At 54.0% G+C, this 27,509-nt stretch overlaps 1 protein-coding gene and 1 non-coding gene across 2 annotated transcripts; both read right to left on the reverse strand.

Annotated features, from left to right (window-relative positions):
- Window positions 1–3,130: 3,130 nt before the first annotated feature.
- Fbf1 (Fas binding factor 1) lies at window positions 3,131–26,991 on the reverse strand. The gene is made up of 29 exons (XM_051180872.1): window positions 26,704–26,991; window positions 23,949–23,976; window positions 22,664–22,705; window positions 21,007–21,097; window positions 20,333–20,381; window positions 19,787–19,837; window positions 18,352–18,490; window positions 17,003–17,080; window positions 16,408–16,527; window positions 16,006–16,141; window positions 15,747–15,880; window positions 15,110–15,209; window positions 13,662–14,126; window positions 12,129–12,230; window positions 11,636–11,730; window positions 11,440–11,498; window positions 9,968–10,123; window positions 9,734–9,834; window positions 9,416–9,622; window positions 8,777–8,884; window positions 8,552–8,691; window positions 8,357–8,475; window positions 7,276–7,398; window positions 7,009–7,194; window positions 6,426–6,602; window positions 6,211–6,348; window positions 6,005–6,122; window positions 4,740–4,849; window positions 3,131–3,583 (listed from the first exon to the last, which is right to left on the reverse strand). The coding sequence occupies exons 1-29, from the start codon at window positions 26,740–26,742 to the stop codon at window positions 3,500–3,502; spliced, it is 3,495 nt and encodes a 1,164-aa protein (XP_051036829.1). The 5' UTR covers window positions 26,743–26,991; the 3' UTR covers window positions 3,131–3,499.
- LOC127221989 (small Cajal body-specific RNA 4) lies at window positions 23,229–23,358 on the reverse strand. Its single transcript, XR_007834518.1, has one exon. It is a non-coding gene; the product is annotated as a small Cajal body-specific RNA 4 (non-coding RNA).
- Window positions 26,992–27,509: the final 518 nt, after the last annotated feature.

The following is a 27,509-nucleotide window of genomic DNA, read 5'->3' on the forward strand; positions in this document are numbered from 1 at the left end:
CCCCTCTGCCCTGGAACCCAAGCTTCCAGTACAGCAAAGCTCAATTCCTCAGCTTACCCTAGGCCACAGGGTGCAGGCAGGGTTGCTCTTTTCCCTCTGAGAGCTGCCTGCCTCGAAGTGGGCCCTCCAGGAAGTCTTGATGTCTCAAGTCCAGGCTGATGGCAACCAGTTGCTCTACAAGCACAAGTTTGACCCTCTCGCTCACACTGAAATGCAGTGGGGGGTCTCTGTATCCAGCACAAACGCCCACATCTTCGATTTCATTGCTTCCAGACAGCTAAACCTCTCACCAGTACCTTTTTTTTTTTTTTTGGACATATTTTTAAAAATGTTATACCTGGCTGCATTCCCCTGCCTTTTCTCTTTCCACCCGCTTCTGTTCCCATCCCCAGCCCACTCCCCCTACGTTTCTGTTTAGCAACCTAGGTACTCTGGATATGTGTCACAGTGGTGTAGCTCGGTCGCTCGGTCCTTTTGTGGGACTCCTAACAGCAGGAACAGGGCAGCCTCCAACTCTTTTGCTGGCTTTTGGGACCCTAGGCCTCATTACTGGGTCGCCTTGCTCAGCCTTAATACATGGGAGGTGCTTAGTCTTACTGCAGCTTCAAATGCTGCGTTTGGTTGACACTTATCACCTTTAATTCCTCCCAGGCCAGTGGCCAGCGCCACCTATCTGACAAACGTTGGATTTCACAGGTCAGGGACTCCGGAGCCTGGCCCTGAGGAGTTCCAGCTGAGTGTTAGGGAAACTCATCCCGGCGGCTCATTGGCTGTTTTAGCCTTTTGTTCCTAAATCCCCTTCTCTGCCCTTGTACTGCTGAAGACGGGGGGGGGGGGGGGGGGCGCGGGACGGGACACACGGACGGACACAGCGGGAATGTGTGGAGGCTCCCAGTTCAGTCAGGTGAGGTCCTTCACCCTCATTCTCCCCGTTTGGGAAGCTCTGGAGAGGGTCTTGGATTTCACCTGTTTGAGAGGCTTGGCATGGATTGAAACACGTCCTCACTGGAAACAACAGCTCCAACAATATTAATTCTAAATGAGTTAGGGTTTTGCCATGTATCCCTCCCTACCTTGGCACTTTTATAGTCAGGCTAGACTTGATCTCACGGCAAACCTTTTTTTTTCTTTTCTTTTTTGAGGCAGGGTTTTTCTGCATAGCTGTATAGCCTTGGCTATACATACACATTTTAGAAATGCAACTGTACTCCATAAAGCTTCAGGAGTACCGATTGCCCTAAAAAGCTCCAAGTTTTCATGATTTTTATGTTCATTGGTGTTTTGCCTGCATGCATGTCTGCACACCATGTGTGGGCTTGATGCCACGAGGGCCAGCAGAGGGCACTGGATGTCCTGGAACTGGAGACGAAGAGGGCCTTGAGCCACGTGGGTGCTGGGGATGGAAGTGAGGGCCTGTGCCAGAGCAGCAAGGGCTCCGAACCATGGCGCCATCTCTCACTCTTTTATGAGACACAGACTTTCAGTGTAGCCCAGACTCCCCCAAAGCTCACAAGCCTACAGGTCAGCCTCCCGAGTGCTGGGATTCCAGGTGTCTACACCACAGCCAGCCAAGTCAGGCCTTTGACAAGATGACACAAAGCTGGCTCCACCTGCTCCCCAAGTCTCAGCCTGCTTCATTACTCAGGGAGACCAAGTTCTGGCGACTCTCTTTGTAGTACTCCCTTCCCATGCACTGGAAGTCATCTATTTTCCCTTCGGGTGATGGCAAACGAAAATGCAAGATGGCCCTGTAAACCAGAACTATTCATACAGGTTTGACTCTGGACTGTCTATGTGTTGAGAGGACCGAGTCCCAGCTCGTTCAGTCCTTATGGGCACCAGCTACAGCAGCAATTGTGTGCACACCTTTAATCCCAGCACTTAGGAGGCAGAGGCAGGCAGACCTCTGTGAGTTTGAGGCCAGCCTGGTCTACAGAGCTATTTTCAGGATGGGCTCAAAATCTGGCTTGAAAAACCAAAGGGAGGGGGGAGTATCTGCCTGTTCTAGGGACTGTTGTTTCCCAGCAAATAACAGGAACATAAAGCAAGCATTGTATTTCTTTTTCTTTTCCTTCCTTCCTTCCCTCCTCTCTCAAGAAAGGGTTTCTCTAAACAGTACTGGCTGTTCTAGAATTCACTCTGTAGACCAGGCTGGTCTTGAACACACGGAGATCTGACTGCCTCTGCCTCTGGAGTGCTGGGATTAAAGGTGTGTGCTACCACTCATTCTGTAGCCCAGGCTAACCTGGCTTGGAACGTCCTGTAGCTCAGATTTGTCTTGAAGTTGAGCACAGAGATTACACACGTGAGCCGCCACAACTGGCAGAGCAAATGTTTTCTCATAACTAAGGGTGAATTCCAATGGGCACGGGCAAGCTCTAAAGGGTCCAATATGGGAACCGTGAATGGGGGAAGAACTTTTACCCCATGTCTACAGCCCCAGGGTTGATCCCCAGTAATGCGAAGTCAAAACAGAACCCCAAAGAATATAGCGTTTAATGGGTTCAAGCCCAAGCGCAGATGGTTGGCTGGAGAACTAGGTTCCTTTGAGAACGGTTCTGGAGAGCAGGGGCAGACTCTGTATCACCCGTGTGCCCCTCCTCTGCCCACCTGCTCCTGCGGACACACCCCCTCAGGTGGAAGCTGCTGTGGAAGCAACCGCTGTTTCCTTCTGAGTCCCTCTGTCCTAGGCCTGCTGGATCATTTCCCTTGCCCTGCCCGGCTCCTGCCCCCCCCCCCAGAGGGTCTCAGTACACTAGAGACTGGAGGAGCAGCAGCTCGGTTGTGTGGCCCCTCATTTTCAGGGCTCCTGAGACCCCCCCACACTCCTCTGCTTCTCCATACATCCTCCATAATCTACAGCTCCCCATCTCCACCTCTGGGGAACTTGGATGGGGAGGGAGCTGGCTTTCAGGATGAGTTAGCTGGTCACGGGGAAGTAATGGGAGTGTGTGTGTGTGTGTGTGTGTGTGTGTGTGTGTGTGTGTGTAAGCTAGCCTGAAAGTGGGGATGAAGTGTTGAATGAATTCCAGAAACATCCAACTAGAAGAAGCTGTCTGGGCATGGAACCCTCCAGCAGGGTCTTCCTTGTCCCCGGCCAGGCTCCCACTAACTCAGCTCCGAGGCCCTTCTCCCGTTCCCACCTGGGAGGGGACCATACTCAGGGAAAGCAGAGGCTGTTGGTGCAGCCCCGCCCTGCTGCCCTGAGACAAGCCCGGGCATAAAGGGCTCCAGTGGCTGCCCTAGGCAAGGGTGAGATGGGGCCTTACTAGGGGACAAGGGTGGGCGACTGGTGGTGAGACTTTCTTGCTGTCCTTGCTCCCTTGAGGAAGGCACCTGCCTCTCAGCTGCAAGTCACAGTCCCTGGGAAGAACACACAGACAGCCTGTCCACACAAGAAGTTGTAATCAGACCCTGGGCAGTGTGTCCGTCCATGGAGGGGGTTGCTGTCAGCAGTGGGCTTGTGGGCCTGACGCTTGCTGAGGAGGCACTGGTACTTTCAGGCAGAGTGGTATGCCATATTGTAGGGCGCTTTCTTCAGAGTTTCCAGGAAGAACTGTTCATTCTCTAAGAAGTCATGATCCTGTGAGGCAGATCCAGAGGAGTCTCACACGTCTGGTCCTGGCAGAGCCAGCCTGCACTTGGGACCCCCTCACTTACTGCCTGGCATTGGGAAGCAGTGGGGGTGTGTGGGAGCCCACGCATGAAGTGAGACAGGCCGTGATGTCAGTCCTGGCAAGGACTTGGGAACCTTGGTACTTATCAGCAATGACCTCAAGTCTCTAGGCTACAGCGCCTTCATTTACAGACTAGAGATAAGAATGTGTCACAGCTGGGCCAGCTGGCTCACACCTGTGATCCCAGCCCTTGGAAAGAGGACTACACGCAAACCCATGGCCAGCTTGGGCGAGATCCCATGTCAACAAAGCAAGCAAACACAAAACAGGAAGAAAGAAAAAGTCTAAGGCTATAAGTAACAGTCACCCCCTCCCCCCATGCAGGCCGTGAGAAAGCAGTCACCCCCTCCCCCCATGCAGGCCGTGAGAAAGCATACCATGCACGTGTAGCTTCAGCTTTGAGCTCAACATGTAGGACATGCTCCTTGAGTGGCAGCTAGTATCACTGGTGGCAAAGCTTATTTGCAGTTTAAGGGTTATTGCCAACCTCTTGTGACTAGAACAGGCCTGAACCTGTTTAGACAGTTTGCCTCCTCTTATTTTTTTCCTGGCTGGCCAAGAACTTGCTATGCAGATCAAACTGGCCTTGAACTCAGATATCTACCTGTCTCTGCCTCCCAAGTACTGAGGTTAAAGTTGTATGGTCTGTGTTTTTTGTTTTTTGTTTGTTTTGTTTTTCTTTGATTTTTTGAGACAGAGTTTCTTTGTGTGTAGCTTTGGCTGTCCCAGAACTGGCCTCAAACTCACAGAGATGCACCTGCCTCTGCCTTCCAAATTCTGGGACTAAAGGTGTGTGCCACTACCGCCTGGCTCAAAGCCAATTTTTCGGTTGTGAGCCTGGCCTTTCATGGCCCTCCAGCCCTCAAAGCCATTTTTAACAGGGGGTATTACTGGGGATTGAACCCGGGCCCTGTACAAGTCAGACAAGTGTTCTACCATTTAACATATCCCCAGTCCTAGCTGTGTGCTCTTCCCTTATGAGCAGGGGCCAGCCCTCCTTGGGGCCTTGGCGGGACTGTGTTATGAACGTGACTGTGAGAGCCCAGGCCCGCGGGTCCTTACCTGTGCCGCTGTGTGCTTCAGCAGCATTAGCTTGGCGAGGAGGTGTGTGGCCCCCGGGGCAGCAGGCGTCTGCCTGCACTGAGGACTGATGGGAGCAGAGGCCTGGGCGGCTGAGGAGAAAAGCGGGGCCAATGTCAGGGGGCAAACTGAGGGGGCCTTGCTTTTACCATGCTGCCTATGGGAAGAGCCTGGCCCAATGCCTTGGGGACTCCAGAAAAGCCAGCTTCCAGTCACAGCCCCCATGTGGCAGCTCCCAATCATCTGTAACTCCAGTTCCAGGGGACCTGATGTCATCCTCTGGCCTCTATGGGCATCAGGCACAGAACACCCCACACAACATTTTTTTATAAGGACAAAGCAGACTGTACCGGAGCAGGACAGCTGGTGACCTCCTGTGTGTGGGCTCTGCATGGGTGCACAGACCCACACACACAAGAACAAGGAAGGATGAAGGCTGGGAGACTGCAGTGGCAGAACACACCTGCAATCCCAGCATGGGGTGGCAGAGGCAGGAGGATTACTCTGAGTTCAAGGCCTGCCTGGGCTACAAAGTAAGACTCCAAAGAAACAAGAATAAACAGCAACCAAAAGGTATAGTGGACCATTAATCCCAGCACTCAGGAGACACAGGCAAAATTTCTGTGACTGTAACCTCAAGGCCAGCCAGGGCCACATAGTGAGACCCTGTCTCAAAACAAACACAAGCCAGGGGTTGGTGGTACACACCTTTAGTCCCAGGCAGAGGCAGGCGGATCTCTGTGAGTTCGAGGCCAGTCTGGTCCACAGAGCTTGTTCCAGGACAGGTTCCAAATCAATACAGAGAAACCCTGTCTCGAAAAAACTAAAAACCAACAAACCAAACAAATAAACAAAAAAATCCCTTCAAAAAGCAAAACAAAGCTGGTGGTGCACACCTTTCATCTCAGCGCTTGGGAGGCAGAGACAGGCGGTTAGGAGGACAGCTGCTCTACAGAACAAGTTCCTGGACAGCCAGGGCTACACAAAGAAACCCCGTCTTGAAAAACAAAAAGAAAACAACAAAAAGGGTGTGGGGCTAGCCAGATAGTTCAACAGTTGACACACCTGTAATCTAGCATCCAGAACGCTGAGGCAGGAGGGTCTGAGTCTGAACCCAGCTTGGGCTATAATTATAATCTAAGACCCTATCTTCAAACAAATAGAATCAAGCAACCCCTGAGTTAGGTAGCTGGAGGAGACCCCGCCACCTGCCCCAGCCAGTGTCCCATGCTCCCGGCGTCACTCACCGTCCAGGCTGGCCGCTGCTGGGCCCTGCACTGCGGAGGGCAGCCCGAGAAGGCTGGAAGGCACTTCCTGTCGCACCCGGTCCAGCCGCAGTCTCTGCTGAGCCAGGCTCAGATGCTCCTGTGCCAACCCCAGAGATACGGGCTCAGTGAGGAGGACAGGCAGGCGGCCTGAGGGGCAGGAAGGAGCGTGCGGCCTGGAACCTTGCCTGGTGCATACGCTGCTCCTGCTGCCGCAGCCACTCCTGTTGCCGCTGAACGGCCTGCAGCCGGCCCTGCTGCTCAGACTGCATCTGCTGGGCCTCCTGCAGGGCCTGCTCACCCTCCTCATACTTCTTGGAGGCCACCTGCAGGGAGGCCACTGGGTCAGGGCTGGCTAGAGTCACAGGACAGCGGCTCACAGCACGGCCCTTCCGCGGCATACCTTGCTCATGTGCTCCACCTCCTGCACGCGGGCCTGGAGGTGCAGGCTGGCTGTGTGTAGCCTGTCCTTCTCCAGGCGGAGCTCCTGGCGCTCTCTCTCCAAAGCCTCCCTCTCAGCAGCCAACTTCTCCTCCTTGGCCCGGAGCTCGCAGGCCCTGACAGTCAGCTCTGCCTGCTCCTGAGAAGGTGGGATCATTGCTGCTCGCCTATCCGAGCTCACTCAGGCACTGTACAGCTCTTGGGGGCCCCTTCTCCCCCTGCCTCTGGAAGCCAGCAACGGCGCAAGGGGCTTCCTGGGCATGGAGCAGGGAGGCCTACAGCCAAGCCCAAGGGCTCCCACACAAGGCACACAAATTCAGTACGTCCAGTGTCTCTGAATTATCAGTTTCCTCACCTAAATATGAGTCAAAAGAACCAACCAGCATGTAAGACAAATACGCACAGTGCCGCAGAAAAGGCAAATTACCTGAGGGGCTGATTGCTGTTCCAACTTCTTGCTATATCTAGCCGTGCTTTTATTTCCTAGGTCTGGGGACTTCTGCACACAGCTGGGAGCCCGGGGCCACCGAGGCTCTGAGCCCTACCTTGGTCAGGCTGATGATGGTGCCCTCCCGTTGGGAGTCCGCATGCAGCGCCCTCTCAGCCTCGCGCTCGGCCCGTTCCTTACTCAGCTTCTGCTGTGTGAAGTACTCGGCCCACTCCGCTGCCAGGCGCCGGCGCTCCTCCCCACACTTGTTCATGACTGACTTCTGCTCCTCCAGCAAGGCGCTCTGTGTGGGGACAGTGGGCATAGTGGGCGTGTCCTCTGGCAGGGGTGTGGGGTCAGCAGCTGGGTGTGGAGCTGCACTCACCTTGGCTCTCTCCAGCTCTTCCCTCTCCATGGAGATCTGCTGGACCATGAGCTTCCTCTGCTCCTCCAGGGTGCGCTGGGCAGACTCTGCCTTGGACTTTTCAGCGGCCACCTGCCAGCGTTCCTGCAAGGCCCAGGGCAGGGCTGAGGGCCGACTCCCCACTCTGGGAGCAGGCCAGACTCTTCCAGAGAGGCTGGGCCAATTTGGCTTCTTGCAGGCTAAGTTATAAACTCCCCGTTTCCAATAAAACAAACAAACAAACAAACAAATCACAAGTGACGGCTGCTTGGAAGATACTGCCCAGGTCCAGCTCCTGCATTTCAGAATTAGGAGGCCCCAGTAACAGGTCAAGCTGCACCACAGGGAAGGTTCAGGAGTGCCCTGCCCTGAACAGCCAGATGTGGCCCATTACCTACACATGCTAGAAACCCACAGCTTCTGTGAGTGTGAGGGGAGAAGTTCAGCAGTTTAGTGTTCCTTAAAGACTAACGCTTAGGGGCTACAGTAACGAATGGCTCAGCCGTTAGGAGCCCTGACCACTCTCCCAGGGGACTGGTCAGTTCCCAGCACCCCATGGCGGCTCACAACCATCTGTAACTCCAGTTCCAGAGGATGTGATGCCCTCTCCTGGCCTCCAAAGGCAAACACCCACACACACTAAAAAGGAAGACTGAAGCGCACTTTCATCTGTGAATGACATGTGGGGGGTTCAAACACGGCTGTCACATGACGGGGCTAAATAACACTTAGTAGGCAAGAGTATGCATTCCAATGTCACAGGTTGCTGTGACAGATCTGGCGGACAAGAGGAAGAGAGGAGTACAGTGATGGTGGGGCTGGCCCTGTACGGGATGGCCCGGGGCTGGTGGCTGAAGGGCAGGTGCTGGGTGGCCCAGCGCAGGGCTGAAGACAGAAGCGGGAAGGGACAGGAAGAACAAGCCTTGGCCACTGCCTGCTTGAGTGGAGGTCAGAGCATGACTGATCATGGGTTTGGTCTACTGGCGAGGATCAAATGCAGAGAGGCAGAGCTCATCTATGTGGGCCTGGGGTGCAGACACCCTGGACGTCAGGGAAGACTCACCTGTTCCAGGAGCCGGCTCTGTTCACTCAGGCGCACCTCCATCTTCCCAATGATCTCCTGGAGCCGGCCACGCTCTTCCTCCATGTCTCGCTGCTGCCGGCCCAGTCGCTCCTGCAGAGCTGGGGGCAACACACAGGGTGCTCACTGACCGCCCTCCTTCCTAACAAGGGGGTGCCAGTTACAGAGAAGGGCTACCTCGCAACTGCTCGTCTTGCTGCCGGATGCCCAGTTCTCGCTCCTGTGAGGTGGAGAAGTGTGAGGCCTCCACACGGGAGGACAGCACAGTCAAGCTGCTGGAAAATCTCTCCATCTGCTCAATGATGCCATTCAGGGACCTGAAGGGTTATCAGGGAGTCTCACCCTGGGGACACCCAGGTCGAACTAATCCCTTGGGTAAGCAGCAACAGGCATCACTCGTACCGAGTATGGGAGGTGGCACTGGTGACGGCATCGATCTCCTGATCCTTCAGCATCTTCAACCTCTGTAGTTGGTGCTCATGGTCCTTGCGCATCTCCAGGATGGATGCCCTGGGGGGAAGGCAAGGACGGCCAAGGGCCACTGTGAGCAAGACACGCAGGCACATGCCAGCAGCATGCCTCTGAGTACTATCTCCACCTCCTCCTTCAGGCCTGTGCTCCGTGGCTCCTCCATCTCATCTCTTATCGCTTCCGTGCAGGAGCACCCTGCTGCTCAGCGGGACACCGTCCACGGCACAGGGGGAAGCTCTGTGCTGGCCCACAGGCTGCTCTGTCCTCCAGAGTCTCTCTACTGGTCTTTTCTTAGTTCCACTGTCATCCAGAAAGCTCCGTGCATGACTTCCCAGACCCTCCCATCCCAGAGTAGGTGAGGGGAAATGGACTGCTGTAGTCAGCCTTGAGCCTTCATCTCAGCGGGCCGAAGGGAAGGGCGAGGGGATGTGAAGGCTGCAGAGCCACACTGGTCTTCTGGGCACGGCTGTCAGCCAGCCAGTCCTCACAAGCCCTACTCTCCAGACGCTGCCCTGCCCTCTTGCCGGTCCTTACAAGGTCACTCCCCACTCTGCTGCCTCTTGTCCTTACTGCTGCAGCTCCCGAAGCCGGGCCACCTCCTGGTCCTTCTCCTGTGCAGCCGTGGCCAAATGCCGCTGGTGCTGGGCTATGAGCTCAGCCCTGGCCTGCTCAGCTTCCCGGCAGTATGACGCATGCTGAGCTGACAGCGCCTCCTTCTCTCTGCGGAGCTGCTCCTCCCGCTGCTGGTAGGATGCTTCTAGCACCTTGATACGGCTTCTGTCAACACAACACCCATCTAGAGGGCCTCACTGAGCACACTGGCGTGACCTGGGGCCCGGGGAGGAGATCCGAACCTGCACTCAGGCAGGCCCCCGAGATAGCAGGTACCTGTGCGCATCTTCAATGAGCTCCAGGTCAGCCTGGTGCCGCTGCTGCAAACTCTCCAGCAGCACTCTGTGCTGGCTCCGCTCCAGCTCCAACTTCCGCACCTAGGCACGGGTCATACAAGAGTGGTAGACCCCTTCGGGCAGCCCACGCCACAAGCGGTGCACCCAGTCCCTCCTCCCTCCCGGTGGTGTCGCCCACCGCTTCCCACAAGCACAGCGGCCCTGCAACTCTCACCTGGGCCTCCAGCTCCGATAGCTTGGTCTGGCTCTGCAGCAGCTCTGCCTGAAGCTGGGCAGTGCTGCTGTGAAGCTGCCCTTGAGCGGCCAGGAGCTGCTTCTGGTACCCCGAGCCTGGCAGCAGGCTCTGTACCACAGACTCTGGGAGTAGGGGCTGTGGGAGAGGATGAGAGATGTTCTGACAGGCCTCCCGTGAGCTCTGCCACTCCACTGCACGGGTGGGCCCCTTGGCCATCACTTAAGGTGGCCAGACAGGACAAGACCAGGGCAGCTCCAGCAGGGCAGGATGTTGGTGAGGCCTAGGCCTTGCAGGGAAGCAGTCATCAGAGCTCTGGTCATGAAGTAGAGTACCCTCCCTCCCAAGGACACCCTCTTCAATGAGGAGCCATCTCTAGCCTGAGAGAGACAAATGTTTTGTGACAAAAGCCCCTGCCCTGGCTCTTTAGGTCAGGCCTACAGGCCTAGGGTGACAGCTAGTTATGGTAAGCAGCCCTTTAGTCATCGTTTCCCATCGGATGTGGTATCTCCCAGGTCTAGTGATGCAGGGGGAGACGCAGATATGGGGGTGTTTTCCAGCAGAACAACAGGGCGTGTGTGTGTGTGTACGCGCGTGCACGTGTGTGTGTGTGTGTGTGTGTGTGTGTGAGAGAGAGAGAGAGAGAGAGAGAGAGAGAGAGAGACAAGGTCTCACTCTACTCAGGGCTGGGCTGGCTTGGAATTACAGCCTCGGCCTGGCCTCAAACTTGATTTTTCTCCCCCACTCTTCTGGAGAGGAGTTTGTGTGGTGGAGTTTGGAAAGAGAATGTCCCCACAGGCTCATCTGTTTGAATGCTTGGTCCCTGGTTGGTGGAACTGTTTGGGAAGGATCTGGGGGTGTGGCCTTGTTGGAGGAGGTGTGCCATTAGAGACGGGCTTTCTGGCAATGCCAGGTCCAGAGTGTCTGTCACTGTTTCTGCTGCCTAATCATCAGGATGGAACAGTAACTAAGAGAACATTCGCTTTTCTTTTGTCAGTACTGGAGACTGAGCCCTGGTATTTCAGATGCCAGGCAAGCCTTCCTCTAGAGAGCAATCCCCAGCCATCTTGAAGCCAGGATGGGATGGAACTCACTAGGTAGCTGTAGGCTAACCTCACACGTGGGATGCGCTTCCTGCCTGAGCCTCTTGGGTGTACCATCATACCAGGCTTGCACTAATGCATCCCCCTCCTCCGAACATCCCAAGTCACTCCTGCATAGCGGTCATCCAGTTCCCTACTGAAGCTGGCAGAGTTACACCCAACTCCACCCATGAGTAGGGAGCCTCAAAGTTCAGGAAATTGCTAACACCAGATGAGTGGGCTGATGCCTTACTGCATATATCTGATGCATTCTAGCAGAATGTCAGAGGCCAGCTCATTGAGCGGCCGCTGAGCAGGGGAGAATTGTTTACTGGTCCCAAGACCCATACCTGCTTGTCCACCCTTCCCTACCTGGACTGGCACAGAGAGCCCCGTGGGTCCCTGGGAATGTGGAACATAAATGGCAGGCTCTGAAAATTTGACAACAGAGAAAAGAGGAGGAGGTTCAGAAGACCCTTGTCATTCATTTTCCAGAGTCCCCAAAGGAGCTCAGGGTACCTTTTCCTCACAGGGCTCCAAGCAACTCCAAGCAAAGAAGGAAACAAACCTCTGCTAGAGAAGTCCCCAGAGGCAGAAGCCGCTCCTGCCTTGGGGTCCCCTACAGGGAGGACAGTAGTAGCTTGGCTCCAACTCATGGAGGACCTGGGAACATAAAGACGAGGGCACCCTGAACAGCTTCTGTGTAAGACAGAGGCAGAGAAGGGGAAGCACAGACAAGCAAGATTCGAACAAGTGGGTGCAGAGGTCTCCGGGCTGGTGGTGTGCAAGGAGTGAAGGCCCTGGCTGCTCTGGGGGCTCGGTAAACGGGCGCTGTGTGGCTGCTCTGGGGGCTCGGTAAACGGGCGCTGTGTGGCTGCTCTGGGGGCTCGGTAAACGGGCGCTGTGTGGCTGCTCTGGGGGCTCGGTAAACGGGCGCTGTGTGGCCTCAGATCTGTCATCTAGGCAGATGCGGAATATGACCTTGGGTCCCAGCACAGCACCCTGTCTGTCTCCAGGGAAGGAAGCCTAGGCTGCCCTTGCAGCCTTGGCTTTGGACATACCCTGTGACGCCAGGCCTGACAGCTGTGGTCCCTTGGGGAGTTGCTCTTGAGGCTTCTCCAGCAGTGGCCTGTTCAAGGGCCTGAGTGCTAGCAACAGGCTGGCTGAGGAAAGTCCATGATAAAGGTGAAGGCTGGTGGTGAACTCCATGAAGATAATCCCAGACAAGCTCCTAGCAAGAAGCTCTGGCAGCCTCCCCCTCCCCTGCCAGTTCCCATCCCTCCTCCCTCCTCCCCTGCCAGTTCCCACCCCTCCTCCCTCCTCCCCTGCCTGTTCCCACCCCTCCCCCTGCCTGTTCCCACCCCTCCTCCCTCCTCCCCTGCCTGTTCCCACCCCTCCTCCCCTGCCTATTCCCACCCCTCCCCCTGCCTGTTCCCACCCCTCCTCCCCTGCCTGTTCCCACCCCTCCCCCTGCCTGTTCCCACCCCTCCTCCCCTGCCTGTTCCCACCCCTCCTCCCCTGCCTGTTCCCACCCCCTCCTCCCCTGCCAGTTCCCACCCCTCCTCCCCTGCCAGTTCCCACCCCTCCTCCCCTGCCTGTTCCCACCCGTCCTCCCCCTGCCAGTTCCCACCCCTCCTCCCCCCTGCCTGCCTCTGTTCCCAACACTTCCTGGAATTTTTCCAGGCTGGGCTCCTGGAGTTTATGGGATGCCTTTCCTTTCTAGGATCTGCTGTCCACCTCATCATCCATCATGGTTCAGGAACACAGCAGCCATGGGCATGCCGCAGGCACTGGAGCTAAATTCAAGCTCAAGCCTTGTCATGCTTCGTTTATCTTTGTTTACTCTCAGATCCCAGTGCTGCTCAGCCATCCGCTCACCACAGCTACCCTTGGATTACTCTCTTCTGTTCTCTTCCCTTCTTTCTTGGCTCTCAGGTCAACATCAAAACTGCTCTCCCCCAACACCGGTACCAGCTCTAGGATGCCTAGGACACAGTGGTGCTGTCCCTGGACTCACACAACCCCCTCTGGTTGGTTCTGGTTGCAAGGCTTGTTATTGCTACCTCTGGATGTCAGTCCTTTCCCCTTCCTGCTTACAGGGGTCACTCACCACCCAGGCTCACTGTACTGCCATTCTACGGTTCTCAGGAGCATACAGTTCCCATGTGTACTGTGTGCAATAGGGTATAGGACGCTCACTCACACATGCAACCGCCCCTGTAGCACAAGCTGACAGACACACCTACACTTGGTACAGTGGGTTTCTTTGCCAGTTTGACTGGTGCTGCAGACAGGGCCTCTGTTCAGAGGGACAGGAATCCTGCCACCACAAAACACCCTTTCTTTTCCCTTGCCCAATCCAGTCGGCACCTGTCCTCATGGCAGTCAGGGCATGGGTGTTACCAGGCCCTGGCCTGTCTGTCTGCATCTGGGCAGCTCTCCGTTGTGCCCGTAAGGAAGAGAAGCGAAGCAGGGTTGGCATTAGTGCCCACACTAGTATCTCTAACAAAGGATGGGACAGGAAAGGTGGGCAAGGCTAGCCCCCCAGACCTTGCCAAATCCATTCCATCAGCCACAGTAGCCCATGCTCATACCTGTTGGAAGGGGTCTGACCCAATGGTCCCTGTGAGTTCAGGCCCTTAGAGGGCCCAGCATGCTCCTCTCTGGCTAGACCGTGGGATTTCTTCTGAGATATGACATGGCTCAGCCAGTCATCCTCTTTCTCCTCAGAGGCTTTCAGTGAGGCCTGGCTGGCTTTGGTAGAGGGCCTCATACCCTTGGCTGCTGGCTTGGCTGCTGAGGGCAGTTCAGCTGGGGCAGGGTGTGGCTCAGGGGCTGAGGGCTGGTTTGTAGGAGGGGGTAAAGAGGGTGTGGAGATGGCTGAGTCTTCTTGTTGAACCTTTTGAACAGGAGAGGGAGACGGCAGGTGCAGGTCATCATCCTTAAGGCCTAGCCAGTCGGCTCCTCCTTTCCTGGGGTGGGTGGGGCTGGAAGCTCTTGGAGGGCTCTGTCTGAAGCTGGCGTCTCCCTTAAGGTCCAAACTACCTTCTCCCAAGAACCTGCTTCAAGACAGAGGGGGGGGTGTTGGGCAGGCGAGGAAGCCCATCCCATTGGCCCCCATCAGTCCTCCTCTCTGCTGTTGAGGGGGCACACATCTGGCCCTAGTTCACCCCAGTAATCCCAGGAGGACTGCTGTAAGTGCAAAGCTAGCCTGTGCAACAATGCTAGCCTGTGGTACAAAGACAGCGTTAACAATGGTGACCATCCCACAGCAACTGGAGACATGGCTCAACTGGTAGACCACATGCCTGGCATGGACTAAGCTCATCCCTAGTGCCACAACCGACCAGGATGGTGGTCCACACCTGTTGACCCAGCATTCTGTCCAGAATGAAGGCAGGAAGGTAAAGTCAATGTCATCCGTGACTACACACACAGTGAGCTAGAAGCCAGCCTGTCTCAACAACAACAATAAAAAGGGCAGGAAGAGACAGTCCAGCTGTCACATAAGCAGGACCCCAGCGCCAGGGGACCTGGCATCCTCTCCTGACCTTCTCAGGCACCAGACATGCATGCAGGCAAAACACTCATACACACAAAATAAACACATAGCTCCTTTTACATCAAAAACATGTACGTGGAGAAAAATCACAGATCCTGCAGTTCATTGCAGGTCTGTTTCTGTTGCAAATGAGCAGTGTGTCATGAGGATTCGGCCGATGGCAGGGTCCTGGAAGCCATTGGAGGACCCCCACTGCTGCTCCAGGTGGAGGCTGCGCTATACCCTGGGCTAGGAGACCAAGTGACATGCCAGCCTTTCATGACACTCAGGGTTTCCAGCGGAAGCAGGCCCGCCTCAGCCTTTTCCCTCTGAGGAGTGTGGGGTCTGGAGACTGCAGGTGTACCCAGCTCTGCCTGGGATGTTGGGGGCCCCGGCTCCTCTCTCAGTTTACCACAGCAGACTCACGGCCGTTGGGTGAGATTGGGAAGGCTACAGGGACAGGCCTGTCCCCAAGGCTGACGTCTCTGAGGCCCCACTTACCTGACTGACTGCCGGCGGGACTGTCTGCCCTCAGAGGAGGCTACAGTGGGCTGGTAAGCCCCAAAGGTGAGGGTCTCGTCATCCCAGCTGTCTTCTTTGTCTGGAAAGTAGAGGGCATGAACATGATCTACAAGGAAAGCCAAACTTTTCACAGGATCTGGCAGATGCCAGGCAAGTGCTCTACCACTGGGCGACATCTCCAGGCTGAGGGAAGCCAACTGAATGAGTGGTCATCATAAATCAAACAGGGCTACAGAGAGCAGCAGAGTGCTGGCTGGCTGCCTATGGGTAAACGATCGTGACACAGCTGTCTCAGACAATCCCAGCACTGGGGAGACTGGCCCAGGGTTATCATGAAGTTGAAACTATCTTACAGTAATATTCTGCCTCAAAAGAAAGGAAAAACTCGGCAGGGTGGCTCAGGTCTTTAATCAGAGCACTTGGGAAGGCTGAGTCCAGGAACTATATAGAGACCCTATCTCAACAAACAAAACCAAAAAGCAAAGGGTATGGGGAAGAGACAGAAGAGAACAGTCACCTCACGGCTGGGACAGGCCCCTCTCCCCCTGTCCCCCTCCCCCACTGCCCCCTCCCCCACTGCCCCCTCCCCCACTGCCCCCCCCCCCCGCATTCTCACCCTCTGGCTTCTGATACTTCTTGTCTAGCTTGAACTCTCTGCGTTCTCCAGTGCCTTGGCGATTAAGGAGCTTGGCCGCTGTGCCTCGACCCAGCAGTTCGTCAAGCTTGGAGCGAGCGGGGAGGGGCCCTTCCCTGTGGGACAGTGTGGGCAAGGAGTGTGCCATGACATGGGGTTCCCATGTTGTCCCAACCTGAGCTCTCCCTGGGCCTCAGGGAGCAGCCTGGCCAGGGATTCCCCACTTCACAAGGACCCTCACTGGTCTCCGGTCTTCTTCTTCTCTGCCTTGGGGCTGTCTTCAAACCCAAGGGTGGTCATGATGTCATCCCCTTCGTCAAACAGCAATTCTTTCTTCCGAATGGGAGTATCCCCAGGAGTCAGAGGAATAGAAGGCCCTAAGAAAGAGATCCACAGCTGGGCGCACGCCTTTAATCCCAGCACTCGGGAGGCAGAGGCAGGTGGATCCCTGTGAGTTTGGGACCAGCCTGGTCTACAGTGAGTTGAAAAACAAAGGAGAAAGAGAGAGAGACCCAGGACCCAGTGCTCACACATTCAGCTCTTACTCCAGGGCCCGCCCTGCTGAGGTCTGGAGGTCTGGGGCTCTGTCCTAGAGAGCTGTAGCGACTCCACCCCGGGGCCAGGAGTAGGCCTCTCCTCCTACCTTGGTGGCCTGCAGCTGTACTGGGGCCCTTGGAAGCAGGCTTGCTCTCCATTGTGGGTGGCTTCTTGGCTGTTTCTTCCTCCTCATCAGAGAGAAGTCCCGCCAGTGGGTCTTCAAAGTCTCATGGCCAGAAAGAAAGACAAAAGGTCAGACCACTGTCCTTTGCTTAGGAGAAACAAGCCGGAAGCTGCAGCTGCAGCTGCAGAGGCTCTTGAGCATCCACAGAGTGCGGTCTATGGGGAGGGAAGGCACACCGAGGGGCCTGAGCAGTGGGTAGGGAGCTGGGTGAACCCTGGGGCTCCTACAAATGTCCCTAAGGCATGAACCCAGTTATAAAGGGACCTTTTCCTTCTATTTTAGAACATTTCCATCTTGAAGCCTGGCTTCACAGTCTTTGCCAGTAAGTCTCTCAAGCATTCTGGCGGATAGAGCACACTTAATTCCTCTGGAAACTCTTGAGAACTAAACCATGACCAGTCTCTGTTCCTCTGACACACACACAGCCTTGGCCTTCAGTAGCATTACCCAGACTGCTCTCAAGTCAAGCGACCCGGGGTGGGGGTGGGGGGCAGTGGGAGAGATAGGACTCTGATACCTTCAAAGGAAAACTTCTTGTACTGAAGCCCAAAGTTGCTGGAAGGGGGAGGTGACTTCTTAGTGGGAATGGTGTCCCCTACAGGAGAAACAGAGAAGGCAGTCCTGGAACTGGGTTTCCTTGTCTGGATCTCCAGGGGCAGTGGGCACTTTCTTCTGACAAACTGAGGTTCTTGGCGATAGGCACAGCCATGGAGGAACCCATACAGCAGGGCTCCCCCCCTGCGCCTTGGGAAGGGAGACACGATTGAAAGCTGCCTCCACCTCTCACCGGGAGATTCGTAAGCTGCCAGCAAACGGCTCTTTTCCTTCTTTGCAGTGCTGGGAATGGAACCCAGGGAACCATGCTCTATCACCGGGCCACATTCCCCAGCCCAAACCTTCCATTTTAAATTTGAAAATGATCCTCCAGCACTCTAGAGGTGTGCTAGACAGTTTTAGGTCTACTTGACAGGAGGAGGGAGCTCCAATTAAGAAAATGCCTCCATAATATGGGGCTACAGGCAAGCCCGTAGAGTAGTGGTCTTCTCAACCTTCCTAATGCTCTGACTCTTTAATACAGTTCCTCGTGTTGTGGTGACCCCCCAACCATTATTTTGTTGCTACTTTTTTTGATTTTTTTGAGACAGGGTTTCTCTGTGGCTTTGGAGATTGTCCTGGAACTAGTTCTCATACACCAGGCTGGTCTTGAACTCACAGAGATCCACTGCCTCTGCCTCCCGAGTGCTGGGACTAAAGGCGTGCGCCACCAACGCCTGGCTTGTTGCTGCTTTATAAGTGTAATTTTGCTACTGTTATTAATTGTAATGCAAACATGACATGCAGGCTATCTGACAACCACTGAGCGGTCGCGGCCCACAGGTCGAGAGACTTTTTACATTAGCGATTAAGAAGGAAGGGTGCAGGCTGTGGTGGGTGGGGCCAGCCCTGGGCTGCTGGTCCTGGTTCTATAAGGAAGAAGGCTGAGCACGCCATGGGAGCAAGCTGTGAGCAGTGCCCGCCTGCACGGCGTCTGCGTCAGGTCCCTGCCCGGCTTGGCTTACTGTCCTCACTTCCTTTGATGGTGAGGCAGACAAACCCTCTCCTCTCCAAATCGCTTCTGTGTGTGTTGCATCCTGCAATTGTCACCCTACCTAAGACAAGAACAGAGCAGCCTCTTCCCACATAAACACACAATTGGCCCCTTGGTCTCTTCATCCTACTAGAATGGTGGCTCCCACAGGCCTGTGTATTTAATGTTTTCTTTTATTTATAAGAGTTGCCTTGGTCATGGTGTCTCTTCACAGCAATAGGACAGTGACTAAGACAGCACGGGAAACTCACAGGACACAAGAGCTGTCACCCACGTACCTTTCTCATGAGCTGTTAGTGTGCCAGCAGGCTTGGCATTGCCAGGCACTTCTTTCCCGGAACCCTTTGCGGTTCCTTTGCCAGAGGGTAGATGAGACTTCATTTGACCAAAGAGATCATCATCCATGCTATCCAGGTCCTAGGACAGCAGGGGGAGTGAAGCCTGATGTCTGGGAAGGTGCCATGGGTTAGATGTTCAGGGTTCCCCAAAGGCCCCCAAGAAAAGTCTTGTTGTTGGGGTGATGGTATTAGGAGGTGGGGCCTTTAGGAGTCCCTGGGTCACTGAGGCCATCTCTTCAGAAACACATCTACTCTCTTTGTTGAGCTTCAAAATGTGACCATGTGCCCTACTGCCATTTGGTACCCTCCTCAGAGGCCGGCCACTCCCTGTTCCTAAGCTCATCCTGGACACTGAACCTCCCAAACTAAATGCTTTTCTGTGGCAACAGAGCTGACTGGTTGGCGGGAGTACTTTGGGCTGAGGGCACCCAGGCACAGAACTGCCAGAGGACAAAGGAAATGGAGGGAACTGGTGAGGCAGGAAAGGAAAAGGAACCACGGACGGCAGGCGGGGCGGGGCGGGGCGGGAGGCGGGGCGGAGCAGCAGGCGGGGCGGGGCGGGAGGCGGGGCGGGGCGGGAGGCGGGGCGGGAACTGCTCCTGAGACTACAATAAGAGACACAGGGCCACTACAAAGAGTGACAATGAGGACATGCAAGTCACACCCAGCACCAAGCCTGCTGATGCTGGGGAGAAAAACAGAGAAGAGAAGGAAATGGACACAGAGCTCTACAAGGCTGGGACAAACGGCTCTGCCTTGGCCTGGGGACCGTGACAGAATGGGCTAAAAGCGCTGCTGACCGTGAGAGGAGAGACCACTAGAAGTGGCTGACGCCCACAACCTCTCTTAAGAGTCCAGCATAAAGATTCATTTCCAGGCTGGAGAGGTGGCTCAGAGGTTAAGAGCACTGGCTGATCTTCCAGAGGACCCGGGTTTAATTCCCAGCACCCACATGGCAGCTCACAACTGTCTGTAACTACAAGTCTGATACCCTCACACAGACATACATACCCGAAAAACACCAATGCAAATAAAAATAAATAAATAAATAAAAGTTATTAAAAAAATTGTTAAAAAAAAAAAGAAAGAAAAGATTCATTTCCAGCTTCATCTGATGAGAGGGAGCGCTCTTGACAGGGAATTCAGAGGGGATACAGGAAAGGCAAGAAACAGACTTTAGAAGACACTTTAACCCTACTCTGCTCCCCTATGTCAGGGACCCAGCTAGGAAAGTCTCTCACTAGAGGCCTGTGGCAAACTTCCCGGGCTCCAGATGCACAGAGCTATACAGAAGTTACAGGACTGGGAAGCCCTCGCTTGGACTGCTGGGGCCCACGCCCACCCAGCCATGAAGAAGGCAAAGGTGTTTTGCTACCTTCATGTTCTGCAAGAAGACCTGTGGGTCTGCATCCGAGATACTGGAGACCTGAGTCCATAGGTGAAAACATGGACCTAATGTCAGTCAGGGCCCAACACTTGGTTCCAGCCCTAGTCACCATGGGTACAGCCTCTGCCCACGAGACAGTCCAAGCTGTCTGGCCGCATGGTGAGACTACTTTCTCATCCTGTGGCCACAGCTTGGACTGTGGCGGAAGTGGGTCCTGCAGCTGGGAAGAACAGACCCTGGGACACTTTCTGGGTCTCCAGGGATGGGCAGGTTTGACTTCAAAGAGGTAACCCTTGGAGGCTGGGGAGTAAGAGACCCTCCTGTTCATGCCCATCAGTTAAGCTCTCTGCCCCTGCGTGCACACCTGTAACCCTTGGGCCACACAGAAAAATCTACCTCAAAATGAAAGGGAACGAAACGACCCAACTTTGCAGGGTCCTCTAACCCTTTCCATGAGCAGCTATTAGGCTACTCCAGTGTCACTGTCTGGGGGACAAGCACACAGGTCAAGGACTGGGACTAGACCAGGCTCACCTCAGCATCGGCTCCCACCAGCCCGTCAACACTGTCTTTTGGGAGGGACCTGCAGAGAGACGGCCACTAGATGAGTTTAAAAGTGAAGGGTCTGGGGGCGAAACTCAGTGCCACAGCAAGTGTTTCGTATGACAAGGCCCAGGGTTCAATCCTAGCATCAGGGAAGGGAAGGAAGAATAAAGAAGGGGAAGGGAGGAGAGGGGGGAGGGGAGGGTGGGCCAGTCAGGTGTAAGGGCATACACCTGTTATCCCACCACTTAGAAATAGAGTCCGAAGGGTTAGGACTTCAGGTCACCCTCAGATACAAATCCAATTCTAGGCCAGCTTAGACCCACCCATCTCTACTAGGGCTAAAGGCTGCCCCACCCCACCTAGATGGACAGAAGGTGAAAGGTGGAGGGCTGGAAAACTCTGAAAGGCAGGGATCTGAGCCACCCTCTCATTTGGGGGCTGAGGAAACTGAGGGCAGAGAGGTATGGGGTGACCCCAGCAATTGATGGAGGACGAGATGCCAGGCCTCCAGGCCCCCCCAGGCCTAGGGTCCTTTCACTCGCTCTGATTCACCACTAATCAGAGCTGAGGGACAAGTAGAATCTCCCAGCATCACTGCGCACTGGCCAAGATGGAGTGCACTGGGGGCGGGGGCTGGATGGAAATGTGCCAACAGGGCCTACCTCGCTTTAGCCTTGGAAGGGGGCCACAGAGGTGCGCTTGCTGTGCCTCTGGCGTGTGAGGCTGGCTCAACAGGCTTCTCAAGCAGTGTCGCTAGGGTAAGGACAACAAGTAAAGACACATCACACAGTTGTGCCACAAACCCTGAAGCCACAAGGGAGATGACAGTGACTCTTCCGCTTAGCTGAATCCTTCACCTTCCCACAGAAAGGGCAGCTTGCTGGCATCACAGGCATGTCCCGATGCCATCCTTGACAAACACGCGTGCAGTGAGTACATTTCCAAGCAGGGAGTCAATCCCAGACGCAAGGCGGGTGCCAAATGGACAGTTCCTCCCACTCCACCCATACCACAGGAAAAGCAGAGAAATACAACGGCTTTCCATTGTCCTAACTGTAGATTCAAATACAGGTGTTCTCCCTGGAACCAGAAGCCTGGAGACCCCTGGTGAGCTCTGCACGTCCCCGAGCCCTGTCCCTTAGTGCAGCAACATGGACACAAATATTAGGGGGTAGCTGGGCATGATGGCTCTTGGTTACAATCTTAGCACACGTAGGGGGTTTCCTCAAGTTTGGGGTTGGCCTGGGCTACACACTGAGACCTCATCCCAAATACAATAAATAAATACATAGCCAGCAAGATGGCACAGCAGGTAACGGTGCTTGCCACCAAGTCTGAGCACCGGTGTTCAATCCCAGGAGCCCACAGACGAGGAGTTGCCCCTGACCCCTGCATGTGTGCTCCTGCACAAGCGTGCGCCACTCCTCCCACACTAAAAAGTAATGATAAACCATGGAGACGTTTAAAAGGAAGACTATGTAAGGAACTCGGGGCTGAGGGCAGCAGCTCAGCCACACATAGGCCTGGGCTCCACTCCTAGCATTACTAACAATGCAGAAAAGAACAAATGATAGCGTGCATGCGGGCTCTAGGCTCAACAATCGAAAGCCAAGAGCCCTGATCACAAAGGCGAAGCTCTGAACGGACACTTTCCCAATCACAAACGGGCGAAGCTCTGAACGGACACTTTCCCAAAGGCGATGTACATGTCACAAGCACATGAGAAGACACTCGCTGTGTCAAGGAAGCATTCATCCCAGCCGCTCACGGCCTGGCGGTGACCAAAATGATGGAGAGAGCTGGGCCTGGTGGCCCAGGCCTGTGGTCACAGCTGCTCTGGAAGCAGAATATAAAGTCTAGTGGCGCCCTGGGCTACCTAGTGAGTTCAAGGCCAGCCTGAGCACCCCCCTCAGACCTTGTCATAAAATAAAGCGATAAACTGCTTAAGCATTCAGCTCAGTGGTACAGTGGCTGCCTGCCTAGTACGAGTCAGGCCCTGGGTTCAAGTCCCAGCTCAACAAACAAATAAAAAAGCAAGAAAATACAAACCAAATGAAACACCAAAGACTGGGAGATAAGAACTGGTGGGTGTGGGGGAAGCCTCCGGTGTTGCTGGTGGGAATGTAAAACGGCATGGCGGATTGTGAAAGAGTAGGGTTACACAGGGTGTAGCGAGCCTCATGGCGATTAGTGGGAGCTGTTTCTCTTCTCTCCGTGTGGGTCCTAGCGGGAGAGCTCAGTGGCCAGGCTTACCCTCTCACTGCTCACTGGCTGAGCCCTCTTAGCAGTCTCCCCTCCCCTGTCCAGAGAAGTACTTACTGTCATCTCCCAGGAGGTCGCCGAGGACGTCATCGATGGACCCTGAAAACAAAAGTCGCCAGGACTTGAGGAGGCAGGAGGGGCATTTATACACTGCAGCCCTGTGTGCCCTGCAGTTCTCTGATCCAGGCTCCAGGCTGACACCGACTGTCCCTGGCCAAGGGATGATCTCCAATAGCAACAGGCCACAATGCCTTGTTGAAACTCTCAGGTAGAAAGTCTAAAGTGACTTTTCCTCAAGAATGATGATAATGATTTTTCAGTGACATCTTTCTACCCACCTCACCCAAAATACAAAAGCCAGTGATCAGTCTTCCAGCCTCCAAGAGGCCAGTGTGGGTTTTGGGAACGCATCCACACCGCATCCACACACAGGAACAATTTTCTCATACACCCTCTGTATTCCCCCAACCCCCTCTGACTCCTAGAGCTGGCCTGAATACACTCTCCCTGGCCACTTTCTGATGGAGGCTAGGTAAGCATGCTTGAATTAATTCTCCCACCCAGCTTTGCCTTCACTCCCTTAACCTCAACCATATACAACCTCTTGTATTTATTTATTTTTAAATGTTGGGTGGTGCAGTCAACCCTGTGGTTTTTCTCCATTAAGGGCTGTTCTTCCCACCCTTTTTTTCTAGGAGGAGTGTATCAGCAAAGTCTTGCTTCATCGGACTCAGCCTTCTTGGTCCTCCGGCTCTTTAGTTTTTATGAGATACAGTTTCTCTCTACACAACCCTGGCTGTCCTGGCACTATGTAGATCAGACTGGCCTTGAACTCAGAGATCAGCCTACCTCCACCTTCTGAATGCTGTGATTAAAGTGGTGTACCAATATACCTGGCCTTCCTTTTCTCTTTCCTTTTTTTTAAGTTACAGTGGGAATGTGTGTCATGACATTTGTCTGGAAGTCAGAAGACAACTTGCAGGATCAGTTCTCACCTTCCCCATGAAGAGTCCTTGGGATCAGGCTTGTAGTGAGACACCTTTACCTGCTGGGCCTCCTCACCAGCTTGTTTTGGTAAAATAAATAAATACATACATGCATAAAGAAATAATAATAGGGTCTCAGCCAGGGGGTGGTGGCACACACCTTTAATCCCAACACTCAGGAGGCAGAAGCAGGCAGATCTCAGTGTGTTCCAAGCTAGCCTGGTCTACAGGGGAGTTTCAGGACAGACAGAGAAACCCTGTCTTGAAAAACAAAAATCAAACAAACAAACAAAAAAGAAGAACAAGAAAGAAGAGGTACATTTGGGTTAAGGATGATGCTCCACGTCTCCACTTACCTTTCAATCCTTTCTTGGTTTTCAGGGCCTGGAATGGGGGAAAATAACATCAATAGAGTGGACTGGGGAGCATGTGCTGAATCTGGGCAGGAAGGAGGCTCCTCCAGCCCCGGGAAGCTGGGCAGGAAGGAGGCTCCTCCAGCCCCGGGAAGGAGCACCAGGCACTACAGGTACAGCCAGAAGGAATTTACTCAGAGCCCAGAGACAGCCCCTACACCCAGCAAAGCCAGGGTGTAGACAGACACCTCTCCTCGGACTTACAGATACCACACACAAAAGCCATATAGATGCATCAACAACCAGAACGTTTTCTTCTGTCCTGTGTGTCTAAGTTTTAAAATGCTTCCAGCAGGAAAAGCAGAACTCAGAGATAGGCCATCATGGCTCACCTTCAATCCCAAAGCTGGGGGGGGGGGCAGGGGGGTGCTGTATCTCTGAGTTCCAGACCAGCCTGGTCTTTTACATAGTAATTCAGGGCCAGTCAGAGCAACAGTGAGACCTGATTTTGGCAGTGGGGAGGGTATGCTGGGAAGGGTCTCACTGTGCAGCCCTGACTCACCTGGAGTTTGCTATGTCAAACAGGCTGGCCTGGAATTCAGAGATCCACCTGCCCCCCCCCCAAATGCTGGGATTAAAGGCCCAGCTCAATGCTTACTTTTTTTTTTTTTTCCTAGTGCTACTCTGTCATGGAGACTATCTCCTGGTCCTTGCTACAAAACTTCCAGAATATTCTATGCAGTCAAACGTTGAGGGTGCAGGGATGGGGTGGGGGTTGCTCATATTCCCACACGTCTTACGCTGCTGCACTCTGCCTACCATCTTGGGCTTTGGGGCCTTTCTGCATCTCCTTCACTGTTCAGTCATGTGGATTCTTGCTGAGTAAGTTCATCCTCCCTAGTAGAGAAAATTAAAGTAGCTGCTTAAAAGGGATAGCGCTGAAGCTGGAGAGATGGCTCCGGAGCAAAGGGCAGTCTGTTCTTGCAGAGGACCTGAGCTGGGGTCTCAGTACCTGTGCTGGGTAGCTCACAGCCTCCTGGAACTCTAGCTCCAGGGGGATCCAAGCCCTGGCCTCCATGGACACCTGTACTCATAGACACTTGCATACACATTCACATACTTAAAAGTAAAAAAAAAAATTTTTTTTTTTTTTGGTTTTTTGAGACAGGGTTTCTCTGTGGCTTTGGAGCCTGTCCTGGAACTAACTCTATAGACCAAGCTGGCCTCAAAATCACAGAGTTCCACCAGCCTCTGCCTCCAGAGTGCTGGGATTAAAGGTGAGTGCCACCAACACCCGACTAATAAAATATTTCTTTAATTTAAATAAATTATAAAAATATGTAGTTTAGCTCAACATGGTGACATCACCCTGAAATACCAGAACTTGGGAAGGAAGGTAGAAAAGTCAGGAGCTCAGAGTCATCCTCAGCTACATTGCAAACTCAAGGCCAGCCTGGGCTAAGTAAGTCTCAAAAACCAAAGACTGGAGGGATGGGTCAACGATTAAGAGCAGTGGCTGCTCTTCCAGAGGTTCTGGGTTCAGTTCCCAGCAACCACATGGTGGCGCACAACGAGATCTGGTGCCCTCTTCTGGCCTGCAGGTATAATGCAGACAGAACTCTATACATAATAAATAAGTCTTTAAAAAAAAAAGAAAGAATAAATAAAATATAGCATTTGCCAGTGCTTGACTCCAAGGGTGTTAAGGACTTAAGGACCATCTCACTTTAAGAGGTAAAAACCTAGTCATACGGTGGTGGCGCACACCTTGGGGACAGACAGAAGGACCTCTTAAGAATTCAAGACTAGCCTGGTCTGCAGAGTGAATTCCAGCAGAGTCGGGAATAGGCCCAAACCCACTTCTTTCAGTCGGAACTTCTGAACTGGAAGACACTCTGTGAATGAAGGTGCATTTGCCAACATGTCTGACTACATGAGTGGGATCCTCAGGACACATATGATGGAGAAAACTGACTCCTGAAGGGCTTCCTTTTACCTCCATGGGCACGTGTGTCTCACCCCCCAATAAAGAAGTGCAGCTAAAATAACAACAACAATAAAGGATTCAGAGTCGGGTATGGTAACAGATACTTAGTTTCAATCCCAGAACCTGGGGCCCGAGGCAGCAAGAGCTATTTAACAAGACCTCATCATGAAATAAAAAGCTAGGGATCTGAAGAGAAGCCTCAGCCATGCATGTGGCCCACAGACAAACACCCCTACACATAAAATACAAGTAAAATTTTAAAAAAGAAGAAAAAGGTAGGCATAGTGGCTCATACTTGTAATCCCAGCACTTGGGGGAGAGGGTGCGAAGCGGGATTGCTATGAGTTAGGGGCCAGTTTTGACCATATAGTGATGTTTTGTTTTTTAGGCTCGGGTGAGTGCCTGTCTCAAGAAAAAAAATGTGCCTCTGTGTGTGTGTGTGAGAAAGAGAGAGAGAGAATTTATGAAAAATGAGTATGAGAATTCCCTATTCACTTATTGAGCTTTCCTTGGCTTAGAGAGTACTTGGGAAAAGCAAGTGCACATCCTTTACCCTGGGAGAGGATGCTGTACTGACATGTGGAAAGGGTAACCACATCCCGGCCCGTTTTACCAAGAAACTCTGCCGACTATTTGTAGGTAGTAGCCAGCAGAACGCGTGAGAATGAGCTCCGGTTTCTCTTTTCACGGGTGACAGACATTTCACCCTAGGAACAATTTTTTTCTGGCGTTCCCTCCCTGTCTCCCCTCCTCCACTTCGCCCGAACCCACCTTCACACGCCTAGGAAGAAAGGCGGCTGCGGCGCTCATCTGTCTTCCTGGTGTGCCTAGCCTCTTACTAAAATGTAAAGTGTTTCTGGGGTTGTGGACACGGGGGAATGCTTGTGTTCCTCCCGTGCAACGGCGACTTTAGCGACCTACAAGTCCAAAGGCGTTTTGGCTTACATCACATCAAGGAATTTCTGCTACCTCCTATGCTTCCCGTCCGCAGCTTCCCAGAGCGTGGGACGTTTCATACGAGCGACTTGTAAGGGCCAAAGGGTCCTGGGATGACGTCGAGTCTTCGCACCCATTCAACCAACTCCATGAAGACATTTTAAAAGTCGCGAGCCCGCCCCTCAGCCACCGCGGCTCCGGGAGTGAGGCGCCAGGCCCCGCATGGTGGGTGCCCTCGATGTTCCATCCCCCGCGCGCCCACCCCGCGCTCCTCCTAGCCCCCGAGGGCCCTGCTGCGAGCCGTCCTTTCAGAGACACGGCCACGGAAACCCAGCCCAACCGGAGACCCGGATTCTGATTGCACTCAGTCCGCCCGTTTCCGCCAGGCCTACCACCTCCGCGCCGGCGACATTCCCACCTCGCCGCCTCCGGCCTCAAATAGAAGGCGAAGTGAGGCATTCTAGGAACTGTAGTCCCGCGGCCCGCTCACTTGGCGGGCCGAATCCCAGGAGGTGCCGGGAAGAACTACACTTCCCAGCGTGCACCGCGGTGAGGCGCTTCTCCGGGCAGGGCGTGCGTTGCTAGGAGCTGTCTCAACGCTACTCTGGTGAGGGGCAAGGGATAAGCATCCTCAAACTGTT

This window comes from Phodopus roborovskii, unplaced genomic scaffold (assembly GCF_943737965.1).
Source record: "Phodopus roborovskii unplaced genomic scaffold, PHOROB, whole genome shotgun sequence".
Classification (NCBI taxonomy): domain Eukaryota; kingdom Metazoa; phylum Chordata; class Mammalia; order Rodentia; family Cricetidae; genus Phodopus; species Phodopus roborovskii.

Bases quoted from the DNA above. Each gene is read 5' to 3' on its own strand.
- Fbf1 (XM_051180872.1), bottom strand. From the start codon at position 26,742: ATGAGCGCCGCAGCCGCCTTTCTTCCTAGGCGTGTGAAG. The intron at 23,977-26,703 runs GTGGGTTCGGGC...CCCCCATTCCAG, and splicing joins TTCTTCCTAGGCGTGTGAAG to GCCCTGAAAACCAAGAAAGG. The intron at 22,706-23,948 runs GTAAGTGGAGAC...TTTTGTTTTCAG, and splicing joins AACCAAGAAAGGATTGAAAG to GGTCCATCGATGACGTCCTC.